The sequence below is a fragment of the Penicillium vulpinum genome, assembly GCF_028829585.1.
Source record: "Penicillium vulpinum strain IBT 29486 chromosome Unknown utg000003l_segment0_segment0, whole genome shotgun sequence".
Lineage (NCBI taxonomy): Eukaryota > Fungi > Ascomycota > Eurotiomycetes > Eurotiales > Aspergillaceae > Penicillium > Penicillium vulpinum.
This window is the reverse complement of record NW_026643243.1, coordinates 8,524,667-8,538,738: the sequence shown is the minus strand read 5'-3', so window position 1 is coordinate 8,538,738 and position 14,072 is coordinate 8,524,667. Positions and strand designations below refer to the sequence as shown.

At 47.1% G+C, this 14,072-nt stretch overlaps 6 protein-coding genes across 6 annotated transcripts, besides 2 other annotated features; 1 reads left to right on the top strand and 5 right to left on the bottom strand.

The window, feature by feature from the left end:
- Positions 1-37: 37 nt before the first annotated feature.
- Positions 38-949, top strand: N7479_008271 (uncharacterized protein; the record flags this gene model as incomplete). The annotated part of the gene is made up of 2 exons (XM_057255965.1): positions 38-174; positions 526-949. The coding sequence occupies 2 exons, from the start codon at positions 38-40 to the stop codon at positions 947-949; spliced, it is 561 nt and encodes a 186-aa protein (XP_057109827.1).
- A 407-nt stretch (positions 950-1,356) lies between these two features.
- On the bottom strand, positions 1,357-2,769 carry N7479_008270 (uncharacterized protein; the record flags this gene model as incomplete). Its single annotated transcript, XM_057255964.1, has 1 exon — positions 1,357-2,769. The coding sequence occupies one exon, from the start codon at positions 2,767-2,769 to the stop codon at positions 1,357-1,359; it is 1,413 nt and encodes a 470-aa protein (XP_057109826.1).
- A 1,007-nt stretch (positions 2,770-3,776) lies between these two features.
- Positions 3,777-3,984: a sequence feature (Protein overlapping with rRNA (N7479_008269, KAJ5961119.1) was converted to a misc_feature.).
- A 49-nt stretch (positions 3,985-4,033) lies between these two features.
- Positions 4,034-4,167: a sequence feature (Protein overlapping with rRNA (N7479_008269, KAJ5961119.1) was converted to a misc_feature.).
- Positions 4,168-4,999: 832 nt separating this feature from the next.
- On the bottom strand, positions 5,000-7,549 carry N7479_008268 (Zn(II)2Cys6 transcription factor; the record flags this gene model as incomplete). The annotated part of the gene is made up of 7 exons (XM_057255962.1): positions 5,000-5,682; positions 5,732-5,805; positions 5,858-5,934; positions 6,017-6,155; positions 6,208-6,732; positions 6,789-7,292; positions 7,362-7,549. The coding sequence occupies 7 exons, from the start codon at positions 7,547-7,549 to the stop codon at positions 5,000-5,002; spliced, it is 2,190 nt and encodes a 729-aa protein (XP_057109824.1).
- A 1,444-nt stretch (positions 7,550-8,993) lies between these two features.
- N7479_008267 (uncharacterized protein) lies at positions 8,994-10,313 on the bottom strand (the record flags this gene model as incomplete). Its single annotated transcript, XM_057255961.1, has 1 exon — positions 8,994-10,313. The coding sequence occupies one exon, from the start codon at positions 10,311-10,313 to the stop codon at positions 8,994-8,996; it is 1,320 nt and encodes a 439-aa protein (XP_057109823.1).
- A 562-nt stretch (positions 10,314-10,875) lies between these two features.
- N7479_008266 (putative SNF7 family protein Fti1/Did2) lies at positions 10,876-11,589 on the bottom strand (the record flags this gene model as incomplete). Its single annotated transcript, XM_057255960.1, has 2 exons — positions 10,876-11,460; positions 11,545-11,589. 2 exons carry the CDS (start codon positions 11,587-11,589, stop codon positions 10,876-10,878), a joined length of 630 nt encoding a protein of 209 aa, XP_057109822.1.
- A 337-nt stretch (positions 11,590-11,926) lies between these two features.
- hacA (transcription factor HAC1) lies at positions 11,927-13,258 on the bottom strand (the record flags this gene model as incomplete). The annotated part of the gene is made up of 2 exons (XM_057255959.1): positions 11,927-13,004; positions 13,056-13,258. 2 exons carry the CDS (start codon positions 13,256-13,258, stop codon positions 11,927-11,929), a joined length of 1,281 nt encoding a protein of 426 aa, XP_057109821.1.
- Positions 13,259-14,072: the final 814 nt, after the last annotated feature.

Below are 14,072 nucleotides of genomic sequence, written 5' to 3'. Positions count from 1 at the left end.
TGCTAAGCAGTATTTTAGTCATCCAAAGGTCATTGGAATGCCTCGGACAAAATTAGGCCCACACACCGCGAGAGCGCTGTATACCAGTTGCACGATTGGCAAGTGTATCGGGTCTCTAATCCCGATAGACCTAGAAAACACAGTCCCTAATAGAGAGGTAGATTTTCTTATATAGTAGAGATATCCTACTAAAATACCCGTAAAAACGCGACTATCAGGTGTGTTTATATAAAATTGTGATAGAAAGTGAAGTATAGATATGTACGGAGCATGCCCATATATCTATATCTCACCAATACTACAAAAACTACTACAAAGACTACTGCAAAGACTACTGCAAAGACTACTGCAAAGACTACTGCAAAGACTACTGCAAAGACTACTGCAAAGACTACTGCAAAGACTACTGCAAAGACTACTGCAAAGACTACTGCAAAGACTACTGCAAAGACTACTGCAAAGACTACTGCAAAGACTACTGCAAAGACTACTGCAAAGACTACTGTAAAGACTACTCAATCATAGTGCTGCAACAAATTGGCCCGAGGACCTGAAGGGGAACATGGCAACCGACATCATACACACTTGGCAGTACGGCAGCCATATCTTTTTCGCAGATACTGTCATTTATTCGGAAGATAAGAACGGTAAAAAAATCTCCGGAATCTCCGACGGGCAGCTCTGGCAAATTTCTCGAGATGCGGTCGATGAAATGGTGGCGGACCGAAAACGGTACGGGAAAGGCGACATAGCAGAGCCCATGGCCATGGGAAACTTGGCCTGGGGCAATGAGATTATCCTTACCTCTTCTATGAAGGGAGCGCCTCATTTCTTTTATAATTTCGAAGGCGGCAACACAGTAGTCGGTGACGCTCTAAAGACGTGCTCGATTTTGTCAAAACGCCACAAGAACAATGCCAATTGTGCAGAACCTATGTCAGCCCATTGATATTATAAAGAAGTAGGTATTCCTCGCAAGCCGCTGAAAGCTGAAAGACCGAGAATTGGGGTTTGGGTCAAACGAAAAGACGGTGGCTGGGAACAAACAGACCCATATACCTAGAACCGGAAATTAGTAAGGAACCAATTTGCTCATAGCTTTGGCCTTCTCAAAAACCAGTAAACGAATGCACAGGATATTTGGGGTTGCAATAGGTTCATCGCAGAGGTGAAGATGATACTCATGAATATCGAAACGTTGTTGAGCCCCTACACGCTGGAAGCCCTTGCTGGAGGGCCGATTAGCAACGACCAAGTTCAGTTGTGTGGTGACGTTAGAGAATTTTGGAAGAAGAAATAACTGTATGTTGGATAGTGATCTAGATAAATATTGGCTGCTGAATCGTTGGTACTGTATCATAATTGGAGATCTCGCGGCATATGACCTGACCACCTGGGTTCAATGTCAGTTATTTGAACCTCGATTCCGGACTGGGTTCCTAAATCTCTTAACCCCTGTATCATGTCAGGTTGCCAATCTTGCGCTTTCATCACACTTCCCAACAGACAAAATCCCTGAAGATTAGGTGTGTGTCTCTTCCAATCTTGAAGCCATGATCGAATAGCCTCCAAAAGGTAGTCAGTCTCCCATTGCCACATCCATTGTTCATTGTAACACAAGCAGTCGGTTAAAGTCAGCCATTCAAGACTTGTAGGAAGTGCAACTGCCAAATGATTTGCTTTTGACGCCGAGGGAGAAAATCCAAGCAGAAACGGAATCGGGACCTTCAATCTTTTCAATGTATCAAGTTCGCTAAAGACCTTGAACAATCCACTGAATTGGACCTCTGGCACTTCAAGGTCGCCTCTGTAGCCTTCTGATCCGGCTGTAATAGTCAAGTCTGTCAAGGTCTCTTTGACATAAGATAGACCCGTGGCGATTTGGTCCAAATCGATGATACCGGTGACAGAATCATCTTCCAGATCTTCGCGGTAGTACCAGTCCCATTGAAGCTTCTGGAGCCTGGTTGTGACCGATAAGACTTGGCCAAGATGCTTTTCACGCAACATAGTCAAGTCGAGTGTTCTGAGTCTCCGTAGATTTGGTGGATTCTTTCCGGTCCATGCGAAAGTAGCAGGGTTATCGACCAAAGCCCTGATCCGTTTGACTGACGGTAGGTAGAAGAGAGGGAGAATGTCTTGTGTGTTTCTAGTGTCCGTTTTCTGGCGAATATTGTAGTGAAGGCAGGCAGATTCTACAGACACATCTTCAAGATATGCGAAAGAACTAAGATAGCTATTTGTGGACTCCTCGCAGAGTGCCGACCGGAGCATCATGCCCCTGAGGCGGGTCTCTCTGTTGTAATTTTTGTCGAGGAAGAGACGTTTTAGATTGTGGAGTTGTGATATGAAAAGAGTGGTAAACGCGTCCATCGATCCGGCGCGTAGCTTTTGGATCCATTCTTCAGCATATGGAACATTGATCCTTGCAACAAGTTCCACTAGCTCATTCACGACAAGTTCTGTAACCGGTATTTTAGGGCTTTCGTTTCCTGGGTCATTTACGCCCTTGTTGAAACTGTCACCATTGAGGACCACATCGTGGACATAAGTTGCGAGCTCGGGCCTCTGAGCGATGCTTCGTAAGAATTGAGCAATTGGAGGGTGCTGGGAGTCTGACCACGTCCATTGAATGTGGGCGTAGAGAAATAGCTCGGCAGGAGATCGCAAGCCCCTATGCGTAAGGCATACCGCGACAAGATCGCCGTGCGATAGGGACGCAAATATCATGCGAAGAATCTCTGTAGGCGTCGAGAGAAGGGACGCCATTTTTTTCAACGGGGAGTCCTGAGGTCGAGAAAAGGCGCCAACACAGAGTTCTGCAGGGTGCTAAAGATTTATACCGTACTTCGTTCGGGGTACAGACCTGGGCAGGCTAGGCCGCCGATCTAAGCGAGACATTGCCACTGCAATTCACTAGACCTAACCAGAATAGCGCTCAAACAATGTTAGACAACTAGCGTGCCCAGATGATCAACGAATAATTTTGAATAAATTCTCATTTTGGATCACCATGTAAATGATATTTGTAGTTTTTTTAGACGAAAAAAAAATGATAGTAACGTTGGTGTTACGGACCTACCCGTCACCCATCGATGGTGCCCCACAGGGTACACAGATGGGCCACCAAGAGCCAACCAATTTACCTGTCCGCAGATCACGTGCAGTATCCAATACTCTGCCAGGGGAACCAGAACCGGCCTCCCGCTAGCCCGAAGTATACCCGGCTAGTCATCACGTGATCGGGACAGGAGTATACGCAGGAGTATATGGTGACTCCCAGTTATACTCCCGCAGTATATCTCGGAGTAGGAAACGAGGGATATATAAGGACGCTCATCCATGTACTTAGTTTAGTTCTTCGTCTTCAATCATACATTGTTACTTGTGTTTACCTTTGGAACTTCGGTGACTCTATTACTTGATTATAACTTGACAACATTCACGAGCAGACCAATACTCCGGTATAGATCTACTCGGGGCTCTATCTGGCATCGCTCCTCGATGTATCAAAGGGACCTATAAGGCCTGTTGGGCGACAGTACGGTTGAGAGAACAGATCGTTGACGGTGGACAACCGAGGAGTATTAAGGCAAGTATACCTCGAGCCCATCTAACCTATTTGTGGCCAGTTGACAGTGCACTTAGCAGGTGTTATGGATATATTTGGAGCGAAGAGTTACTGATTGGATATCTGGGTGGGAGAGTAAACCAGAACCCCCTGTCGCACGACTCCAACGCAGCTCTGTTTTATCAAATGTTTGTTTCTCCATAATCTACTCCGAGGTGTTCACAAGCACATACGACCATAGGGTGTGGAAAACAGGGCTTCCCGTCCGCTCAGCCGTACTTAAGCCACACGCCGGTGAGTTAGTAGTTGGGTGGGTGACCACCAGCGAATCCTCACTGTTGTATGTTTTTTGTCTGTTCTTTTTTTCAAATCCCCTCTCGTTGCCACAGTCAAGCCCTGGTAGATCCAATCTTCTGTAAAAACCATTCCCAAACAGATATGTATGCTTCTCTTCAAAATAACATGTAGATATCTTCGCCAAGCCGGCTGAAAGTGGAGAGCCAACTCAGCCCAACAAGGCCTCGACGAACCAATGCCTCACAGGTCTTTGTCTCTTTTTCAGAATCAATGAAAATGTATTCTGTATTCGAAATCATATCCTTTGTTTGCCTTGCGTTCAAAGTCGTATGCTACCAATGCCATTGTAGGAAAGACATTGTGCCAGCAAGCAGAGATGAGACCATCAAAAACTTCGTTACGGTTAAGTTCCGGAAACTCCATTTCCCCAAATCGGCGATCCCATTCCGAGGCGCTGAGGATAACGTCGTTATAAGGTTCATGGCCATATCATATGAAGTATAATGTCTCGACGGCAAACTGCTCAGTCCCGGCGGAATAGAGACCGTGTGTCCCTTTCAGTGGTCCAGCAAGTATTGGTATGGCCCGTGGAGGCACGACACCTTTAAGCATCTGTCCAATGGTGGTGGCACGACCAAAATCAGTCAGCTTTAATTTGAAGTTCCTATCAAGAAGATAGTTGCTGGCTTCCTAGGTGCAACTGAACCCGTTGCACATATGAACGCGCTGAGAATTAATGAGATGGTGACGGAGAAAATCTTTTCGCTTGGCTGGAAATTTGTGCGGAGGATTGGACGAAAGTCAAGCAAGACCTCGCCATCCAAAGTTACGTGTGGAAAGGCCACCATTTCTGGCGCCGGAAGCTGTCATTTTCGGTGCCAATTTCACAGGTCCTCAGATTCTAGGTATGATGTTGGCACGGAGATAGTTCAGGCTCGTGGGATATACATCTACAGGGATATCCGGGAAATCAGTGCATTGCATTGGGTATGCTCATGAAAGGATATCAAGATAATTATTAGCAATATGTGCAAGTTGGGGATATAGATATATACAGAAACGAGGTTTGATCGGACAAACGCAAGAAAAAAATAAACACTGAAGTAAACAAATATCCAGCGTTTAGTCCTACTAAAAATTGAAATCCGAATTGGCCAAGTCAAGCCAATCCCAATTAAGCATGTCATCAAGAGGCACATCCGGAATTGACGCACCAAACGCGGTTCCCGCTCGGTTGACTGCATCGACGATTTGATTATCAGACATGGCAGAGAAGTGCAATGGCTCAGACCAGATATCCTCAGGTGGTAGTGTTACTGGCAACGGACCATGATCCAGACATGCAGACGGAAATGCCGGCTCGGGTGGATCGAATTTGCCTATTTTTCCTCGTGGTTGTAGAGGCAAAGCCGGTGCACGCCGGATCAACTCACGCAGGAACCTCCCGTAAAGCACAGAGGCGCCGCCTCGGTGACTCGGTGTTGCCCCGATTCTCTCTAGGACACCGGCAGTCTCTTCGATGAGATTTCGGACGCTTGGTGCCAGGCTGGATCTGCTGTCGCCGGGTGTTACGCTGAGACTGAGAGCAGAACATGCGGCAAAGGAGATCATTATGACAGTATTGTTTGGCATTGATTTCAGTCGAGATTCGCCTTGAATGGCTGCTCGTAGGACGTTCAATGCAGACGACAGACCAGCGGCTCGGAAGAAACGTTTAACTTCGATTGGAGCTGTTGGGTGATTTATAACACCACTGTAGGTGGACAATTGGGTATGTGTGACAAGAATCTCGACATATGGCGGTAGAGAGCGTGCTATAAATGGTTAGTGTTCTAGTCTGTTAATTCGAGGCCTTAGGCTTACTATCTCCTTCGCCAATCGACAAAGCCCATGTTGCATACCACCGCTCGTAGAAGGTTTGAATGGTTTTCTTAATCCTATGATATAATCAGTATATAAATGATATTCATCAAAGGAATAATATCATACGACTGAGCAGCTTCCGAGCCGGTAACGACGACGCGGTAACTATCACAGCTTGATTTAACTTGCTGAAAGAGTCCATCCTAAAATTGTTAGAATCGAATTAAATAGCGTGTTATGGATATTTGTGATGCGACTCGAGACCGGATTTGGAATGGCACTTACAAGGTCTCTTCGAAGAACTGCCATGGAATTCATAGGACCATCACGCGGGTCTGCAATGTTGGACATGTGCCAACGATCACATGTTTCGATGAGCGTTGTTGCAGGTACCGTATAGCTTCGTCCACGCGCAAGACAAACACTGAACAAGTTAGCGTCAGATTTAGATACACTACTAGGAAAAGCAAACGCACCCCCTCTCAACGACATACAACGCAATCCAAGCTCTTTCACGTCTTCGCAACAGCCTAAGGCCCCACTCTGAAGATGGATCAATATCATCAAATCCATCCATGTGCAATGCTCTCTTAGCATCAATACACTCTGCCCGTGCCAGACGATTCATGAGTTCTTGGTCGAAGCTTGAAGAGGGCGAGACAATCTTATTCAAAGATAAGTCTAGAGCAACAGTGAGAGCCATGGCAATATAGGAGCAAGTGTCGTCGTCTCCTAGTCTATCACCGGGGGACATCCATGGAACGTTCACCATGAAAGCCAAAACGATCTCAACAGATTTATAGCGGTGAGTGGCCACTCTCTTCGCGAGCCATTTGCAGTGCCTCGATAATCTCTTGGATAAAGCAGCAGCAGACGGCAAAAATAGGGCTGCGCCTGCCATTATTGAAGTAAAAAGAAAAGCCGACTGGGAACGTACAAAGGAGGGGCTGTGTATCACAGGATCGAGGCCCCATCGAGTATGTGCGAGATTTTGATAGAAGCTTGATCTGTCAGTTATACTCCGTACATGTTTAACAATAGAAAGTAAACCACTCACAACGAGAACAATGACTCCGACTCATCAAATGTGACTAATCCCAGCTCGACAGGGTCAACTTCAGGTCCAACATCCAAATTTGCTCTTGCAGGAACAAAAAAGGATTTAGCGCTCGGTTCACCTCGAGGGGTACTCTGAAGGAAATATGGACCCTCTGATAACGGCAGTGGAGACATCTGTGCACGTCGCACCCCGGTAGGCGAAAGCTGAAGATCCGAGGCTCTAGCAAGCAGCTGCAGAGGATTTTCTGCATCATCAAGGGCCAGACTCTCCTCTGCATGAGTATCACGTGGAGATATCATGCGCGTGTAATGTGGTGCCTCTGAAACGCCATGCTCATGCTCATGTTCATGTTCATTCTGCATTAACTGACCCTGGACTTGACTGAGAAGTTCTTGTAGGACTGAAATGGCCTTTTGGGGATCATCGTCACTGGAGTCGAGTTTGGGCCGTTTGATCGCCTGCTCGATCTGATGTATCGCTTTCTCCAGACCCTTGCGTTTACTAGATTCCGGTAAATATTTATTTTTCTTTTCACACCAGTCTTATTTGATTTATTTTGATTTGACTTACTTTTTAACACCCTTTTGTCGGCCCAGATGGTGGTTGGGCACAATACATTCTGCATTAGTCTGCTTACATTTCTCGCAGCTGGACTCGCCTGTCAGGCGGTTGCAGCGAATCTTGCTCCGCCGACAGTTCAAGCACGCAGCTTGTTTTCCATGTGGACTTGAGGCTGAGCCTGCCGACTCGAGCTCCATGAGTAGGTGTTTTGACCTAGGCCATAGACGCTGAGGTGGTGAGATACGGGAATCGGAACAATCAGCAAGTGGTGTTTTTGCTTATGTAGCACTAAAGTGCAGCCTCCTTCAACAGCCCGGCCGGGCTAGCTCAATCGGTAGAGCGTAAGACTCTTAATCTTAAGGCTGCGGGTTCGACCCCCGCGTTCGGCTATTCCTAAAAACCAAACCTGAGATTTCTTTTTTGCTCTTTTCTTTTTGCAATTTGTGTATGATAAGACCTAGAAGATAGATCAATTGACTTTTTTGAAGTTTCAATACGACAATAAATGATGGTTGCTTCTAGCGAATACTACATAGTGTATATCCAACAGGCGGGGGGGAGGGAACCATCCATGGATATATCTGGGTTTATAGCCATAATGTATTATTCCACATGCGAGTTGCTGCGCAGTCTGATTGATGCACGTAGTACGTAGATGCGATAAATTCCAACTATATATCTCAACAGAAATTGCCTGTGTGAAGTTTTCTTATAGCCTGATGCTTTTTGTGTGGAATTTTGCCACTTTAAGAGGTTTCAGGGGATTTGAGGAATTAATATCAGAGATATATATATTGATACATATTTACATGCAGGTCTTAGAGATATAATTTTCGATACCATACCAATGCACGTTTTAAATCTATTTGAAATTGATATACGCTACTAAACTATGCGCATCAATGGCCATTAGCAAATAAAACAACAAGAAAAAAACGTTGGTTGCTGAGATATAAGTGTAGTATATACTGCATTTACTACGGTGTCTTGACTACACAGCTCGCATATGAAATACGTTAAACCTTAACAATGTCATGTCGTTTTCAATCCAATTACATATTTCCCACTTCTATTTGAACAAGAATACATATGTAGTTGGTCGATTATGCAGCCTTGTCATGTCTTTTTAGATGTATACAAAGGTGGTAAAAAAGCATAAACTTTCCAGCAGGCTTTTCTACGTATAACCAGGGACTCTCATCTATTGTGCCAGCTCGAATCCGGTGGATGCTATCTGGTTGTGCCTATCAGGGTGGTGCAATGTGAAGCAATTTTTCCCTGTTCGATGAAATGAATATAACGCAGCTGAGAAGGAATCAAACCTCTAAAGTTGCCAAGTATTTACTGTGAACATGGCTGATTTTATTCAATTTAACTCGGGATGATATCAACATATTTTAGATTTAGATATCATTTTTACTTGGTTTCTTGATTTTTAGAGTGGCCACACAGTATGCATATCAAATAACGAGTGAATGGTATATATCATTTAAATATTAGTGCCAGCTAAATACAAATTCTAAAACAACATTGCCGTTGGACTCCTCTTGGCCTATTAGTAGACAGTAAATATAGATCCAAACCCCACATAGCAAACAATTACATATCAACCATTAATCAAGTGTAGCGAATGGGATCAGACTACTCACCACGACCCGCTGGTGGAGTACTGGATGGTTGTGAAACATCATAGGGGTAAGCTTGATGACCAGGAGCCTGAGCCTGAGCCATCTCAGGACCAGCAGGCGGAGCAGTCCCCGCCGATCCATCCAGCGAGGGCGCATGGGTACCGGGAGGAGTAGCATCCAGCAAGCGCGGACCAGACTCAGTAGGCCTCTTGCTTGCCCTGACAAGCGCAGGTGCGGGGCCCAAGACATCCGGGTACTCGAAGCGGAAACCCCAGATGAAGAACAAGCGGATCTTGGCCCAGAAACCTGTGTTCTTCCACCTCCGCTGGAGGATCTCTGCGTCTTCTTTGCTGCGGGCGCGGTATCCCTTTCGGAAACAGCACAGGAAGAAAAGAGACAAAGGAAGCAAAATAAATGCCCAGAAAAGAGGGAGACCACGACGGGTCTGCCAGCCTGTCATGAGACGACGGAATCGTATCCAGGCTTCGATCATGCCCAGGATGAACACTAGGCCGATCCAGCCCAGCAAGCAGATCAATGTAACTGCGAGATAGGAAATGCCAATACCGGTCCATCTTTTGCTGGTGAACCAGTTGTCGCCGTCCCAGTAGTCGTCATAGTAGCCGGACTCGGAGTCGTTATTGTCAGTTGAACTGCTGGAGCCAACACCAGAGGCGGTTTCGCCAGTGTTGTAATCGTCAGAATAGCCGTAATGAGAGGCACGGGTTGTGTACTCGCATCCGGAACCTGAGTATCGAGAGGTAGGGGCATTGTAGAGACTCAGAGAGTTCATAGTGATGGTGGGGATTTGAGTGGGATCGACGAAGATCACTTTATAGATGTAGGTGGTGGGCTGGAATGGCTGACTGTTGTCGACCGAGGTAGATGCCTCTACATTATCCGTAGGAAGCAAGCTCGCAATCTCATAGGGAGGGCTGAATGAAGCAGCGGTTGTGGTGGTCCATTGAGTAGAGCAGGCCGTCGGGGCCGAGTAAGTCAGGTTGACTTTGTAGATGGTGCTATGATAGTTTCCATCACTACCAAGAGATTCACCGTAGCCACCGTAATAGCCCTTTTTTTCACCATATCCCGCTGGATACAGCTTTTGAATAATGGTGTAGTCATAGACGGTATTGGTCGTAGTAAGGGTGGATAGGGCCTCGTCTGGCAAAGCTGCAGTTGGAGTGATTCTCTGGACTATGGTAGTCAACTCGGAATAGTAATCTGTAGTAATCACTTGCTCGTAGACATCTGTCACAAGCCAAGGAGCAGCCTGAACGAATGGGCTCAAAACGAATGACAAGAAAAGAATAAACGATTGTGAAGGTGCCATCTTGAATGGTCTTGGAGGTTTACAGGGAAACTAGTCAGGGATGAGGCGTCCATGGCTTTATAAAATGAAACCTTCGTAGCGCCTCGTATTGGAAGAAGATCCTTTACCTGAGGGCTAATCGTCGTCTAACGCTACTATACTGGGTTCACGGGCGGAAATTGGTGCATTAGAGTAGGTAGATGCTCTTGTGTGATTGGCGATGTCTCTCAATTTGCCCGAGTTGAGTGGAGTGTCTAGTCTATTTATGATCTAGCCGCAAACCCTACAGTACTTTCGCCTCAAGTTTTTACCGGACTGATCTTTTCTTGGACCTTTCCAGCCTTGTTTTACGGCGATGAGTCAAAAATTCGACTAGTCTCATGTATGGAAAAAAAATCTTCATTGAATACGCCGAGTCGCGTATAGAACAGCGCAGAAAGAAAATACAAGCGTAACTTCGTGGATCGTCAGTGTTGCAAAGTCCAGAGATCGCGAGGAATCTATAAGAGGGATTGACAGTCCCGTAAATCCGGAGTACCCAATAGGAGAGAAAGAGAGAGAGAGAGAGAGCACAAGTCATTTCTCAATTAGCAGCCCGTAAAGCTCGTAGCCTTGCACCCAAGCCATCCTCAGCCTCAGCATCCACCTGCCTGGGCTCCTTAACCTCCTCCTTCGGCGCAGCATCCGCATCAAGGTTCATGCGCATATCAACACCCGCATCATCAGCTAGTTGTTCCATAAGCCGGTCAACGTCAGCCTCGCCCTCCGCACCGTATTCCTGCATCGATATACCCTGAGCGACATCCTCGATCGCACTACTGGCGATCTTGAAGTCCTCCGACCGGGCGAGGAAGTTGTTAGCGTGGGAGACGAGGTGTTCGAGGTTGACGCTTCTTGAGGCAGCGTCTAGGCCGCGCGATGCCATCGCGAGCGTCCGAGATGTGTCGCGAGTGCTTTGGGCGGCCTTGAGTTCGTTGATGATGACGTCTGCGCGTGCGGCTTCGGACTTGAGCGTTACTTGGCGTCGCTTCTCGCGCACAGCGGAGGCGGCGTGGATGCGGGCAATTTGGAATTCGCGGTTTTTCATCGCTTTGTCGGCTTTCGCCTTTTCGGATTTGAAGGTCGCCTCCGCTCGGACGGCTTCTTTCTTGAGTCTGTTGGAGTGTAGCTGGGAGATAAGATTAGGAATGGGCTCATGTAGAGGCGGGGTTGATGCACGCTCTGAGGAGTAAGGTGCGGGGAGGTAGCTCACTTTGACATTTGTGCGGGCTTCGAAGATAGGGTCTTTGCGAACCATGATGTCGGTTAAAGAGAGTATTAGAGAATGAGGTTTGCAGTTGTTGTGGAAGGCAGATGGATTTGGGGGCGCGTGGCAACGTCACTGACCGCATTCAGTCCATTCTTGGCGTCTGTTTATTTTAGCATTACAGACAAGGCTAGATTTGAACTATGCCGAAACAAGGTCTCTAAATGATTATCGAGTAAGATTACTAGGCCCGGAGGTTGCCTGTGGCGATTTAGAAGGATTACTGTTACATGGACGAGTATGTACGTTTCGGAAATAATTGCAAGATGAGCCAGTCGATTTTGCATTGTAAAAACTATAGTGTACAGGCCAAAAAAAGGAGGAACCCTCAGCGCTGTTTGCTCATAAGCAAAGATGATAGTGCTTTGCTCGCGCTGGAACTCCGGAAACTCCGTTTACCCCGATGCATCTTTCCATTACTGCGTTGCCGACCGGATTTCATAGTGTTTCCCCGCTGGTGTCGTTTAGACAGGCTGAGACTATCGATTGCCCAAGCCATGGTTAATAACGACTCCCAACTCGGTCGAGCCTCCGAGGCGCCAGCCGACCAGGTCTGCGGGGAGAAAGTCTCACTAACCGCTAGCTGCAATGCTCTGCCCGTCGCATCTCGAAGTGGACGCGCCAAGGCTGGGCTGCAAGCTAGCAGTCTGGTAAGAAGTCTCATCCGAAAGACCGGACGATTGGACGCCGTCGAGGACGACAGATTCGGGGTCGAAATCAACCATAGAATCAAAGGGAAATGCTGATAGATCTCCTCCGTCGAGAACGTCAAAGGCAAACCCGTCTTCAGGGAAAGAAGAATTTGGCTCAACGGGTGAATCACCGTGGAACAGGCGGCGGAAGTCATCGTCAGAAAGAGGAGCTGCAACATCATGTGCAGTCTGACACTCGTCGGAGAGGTCGAAGAGGGGTAGACTTCCAGATCCTTCGAGGCCAACGACGGACACTGCAGGTCACATTCACACAACACCGCTGCAGGATGTTGTGTCACGTCGGAGGCCTCAGCCAGAGTGGAAGGTTTGAGGGTGGGAGAGTAATCGGTAACGGAGGGAGTGGGGAAAGGAATTCGTTCCATCGGAAGTTCGTCGCCTTCTTGTTTGAAGAGAGTAGGCGTGAGGGTGGGAGATTCAAGTGCGGGAGAGCTGGCCTTGGGAGTCACGCTGCGAGATCCACGGACCTCGGCGGAGAGCTTAGCCACTTGTTGGCTCAGGCGGTTGTTCTCTGTCTCCATTTGCGATAGACGCTGGATCAGGAACTGATTTTGTTGCTCCATGCGGATCTTCTCGGTCTCGAGCTTCTCCATTTCGAGGCGCTTGCGCTCGCGTGATGTTTGAGCAGCGGCACGGTTCCGAAGGACCCGTTCTATCCGACGCTGCTCCTTTTCATCATCTGTCTTGGCGCGTTTTCTAGACGAGTCAGCGGGGGCTCAACTTTTATATAAAGGATAGATAACATACCTAGGAGGGAGGTTTGTTTTCGGGGTTGGGAGTTCTTGTCCCCAAGACTTTCTCTTCTTTGTTGGCTTCTTCTCATCTTCTTCCTCCTTGACATCATCTTCAGGCTCCGGGGAGTCTAATGATGTATCCGCGGGGGAAACTGTGTACATCTCTGGAGATGGTGAGACTGGGAGGGTATCCAACGGGTTGATAGTATCCGCCATGGTTACAGTGTCAAATGGATAACCGGTGCCGGACGTGAGTAATAATTTTCACTATATTAGACTTGTAATGACTTAGGTGAAAAGGGTGATCAAGTTCAAATCACGAAGGCCACGTTATCATCACGATCGGCACCGGAGACCAATGACTCCGAGGAAGATTGAGTCAGAGGGTGAGTCAGCGAGAGAGCTGAAGAGAGAGAGAGAAAGAATGGAAAGGACAGCTGTTCAACTGTAAATGGATGGGGCAGAGTTGAGGTTTAAGTAGAGGCCAGCGTGGTCTGAAAGGGATGGGAAGGTCGGTGGGAACAAAGGGGAGAAACCTTGGAACCTGGGCGCACACGTACGTCAGGTACATGCTACACCATACAATTTACCATGTGCTATCGAGTACCTCAAAAGGGGCTGAGTTCTTGTAACGAGACATGTAAATTACATTAATTTCCCCCTGCATTCCATGGTAACCCCCCTTTTAGTCTTAAGAGTGGCCAATTATGATTCGCCGCCTGAAACACCACAACCTGGGCAATTATTGCAACATCCCACCTGGGGATTTGGTCACTTTCTATTGCCTCCTTTCTATAAATGGAGGATATATTGGTGTACACGTGCATCTATTGAATATGGAGTACAACATATAATATTATGTAGTACATATGGGGTTCACTTCAGCTTATCTCTCGGGTAATACAAGAGACACCGTGGACATCCAGTCATTCCGACTCGTCTAAAATCATACTTATGTCCCACAATATACGGAGTAAATGATCTAACATCAAAGTCTCGAACAATCTAGGGTGGACCTACTTAGTATTGA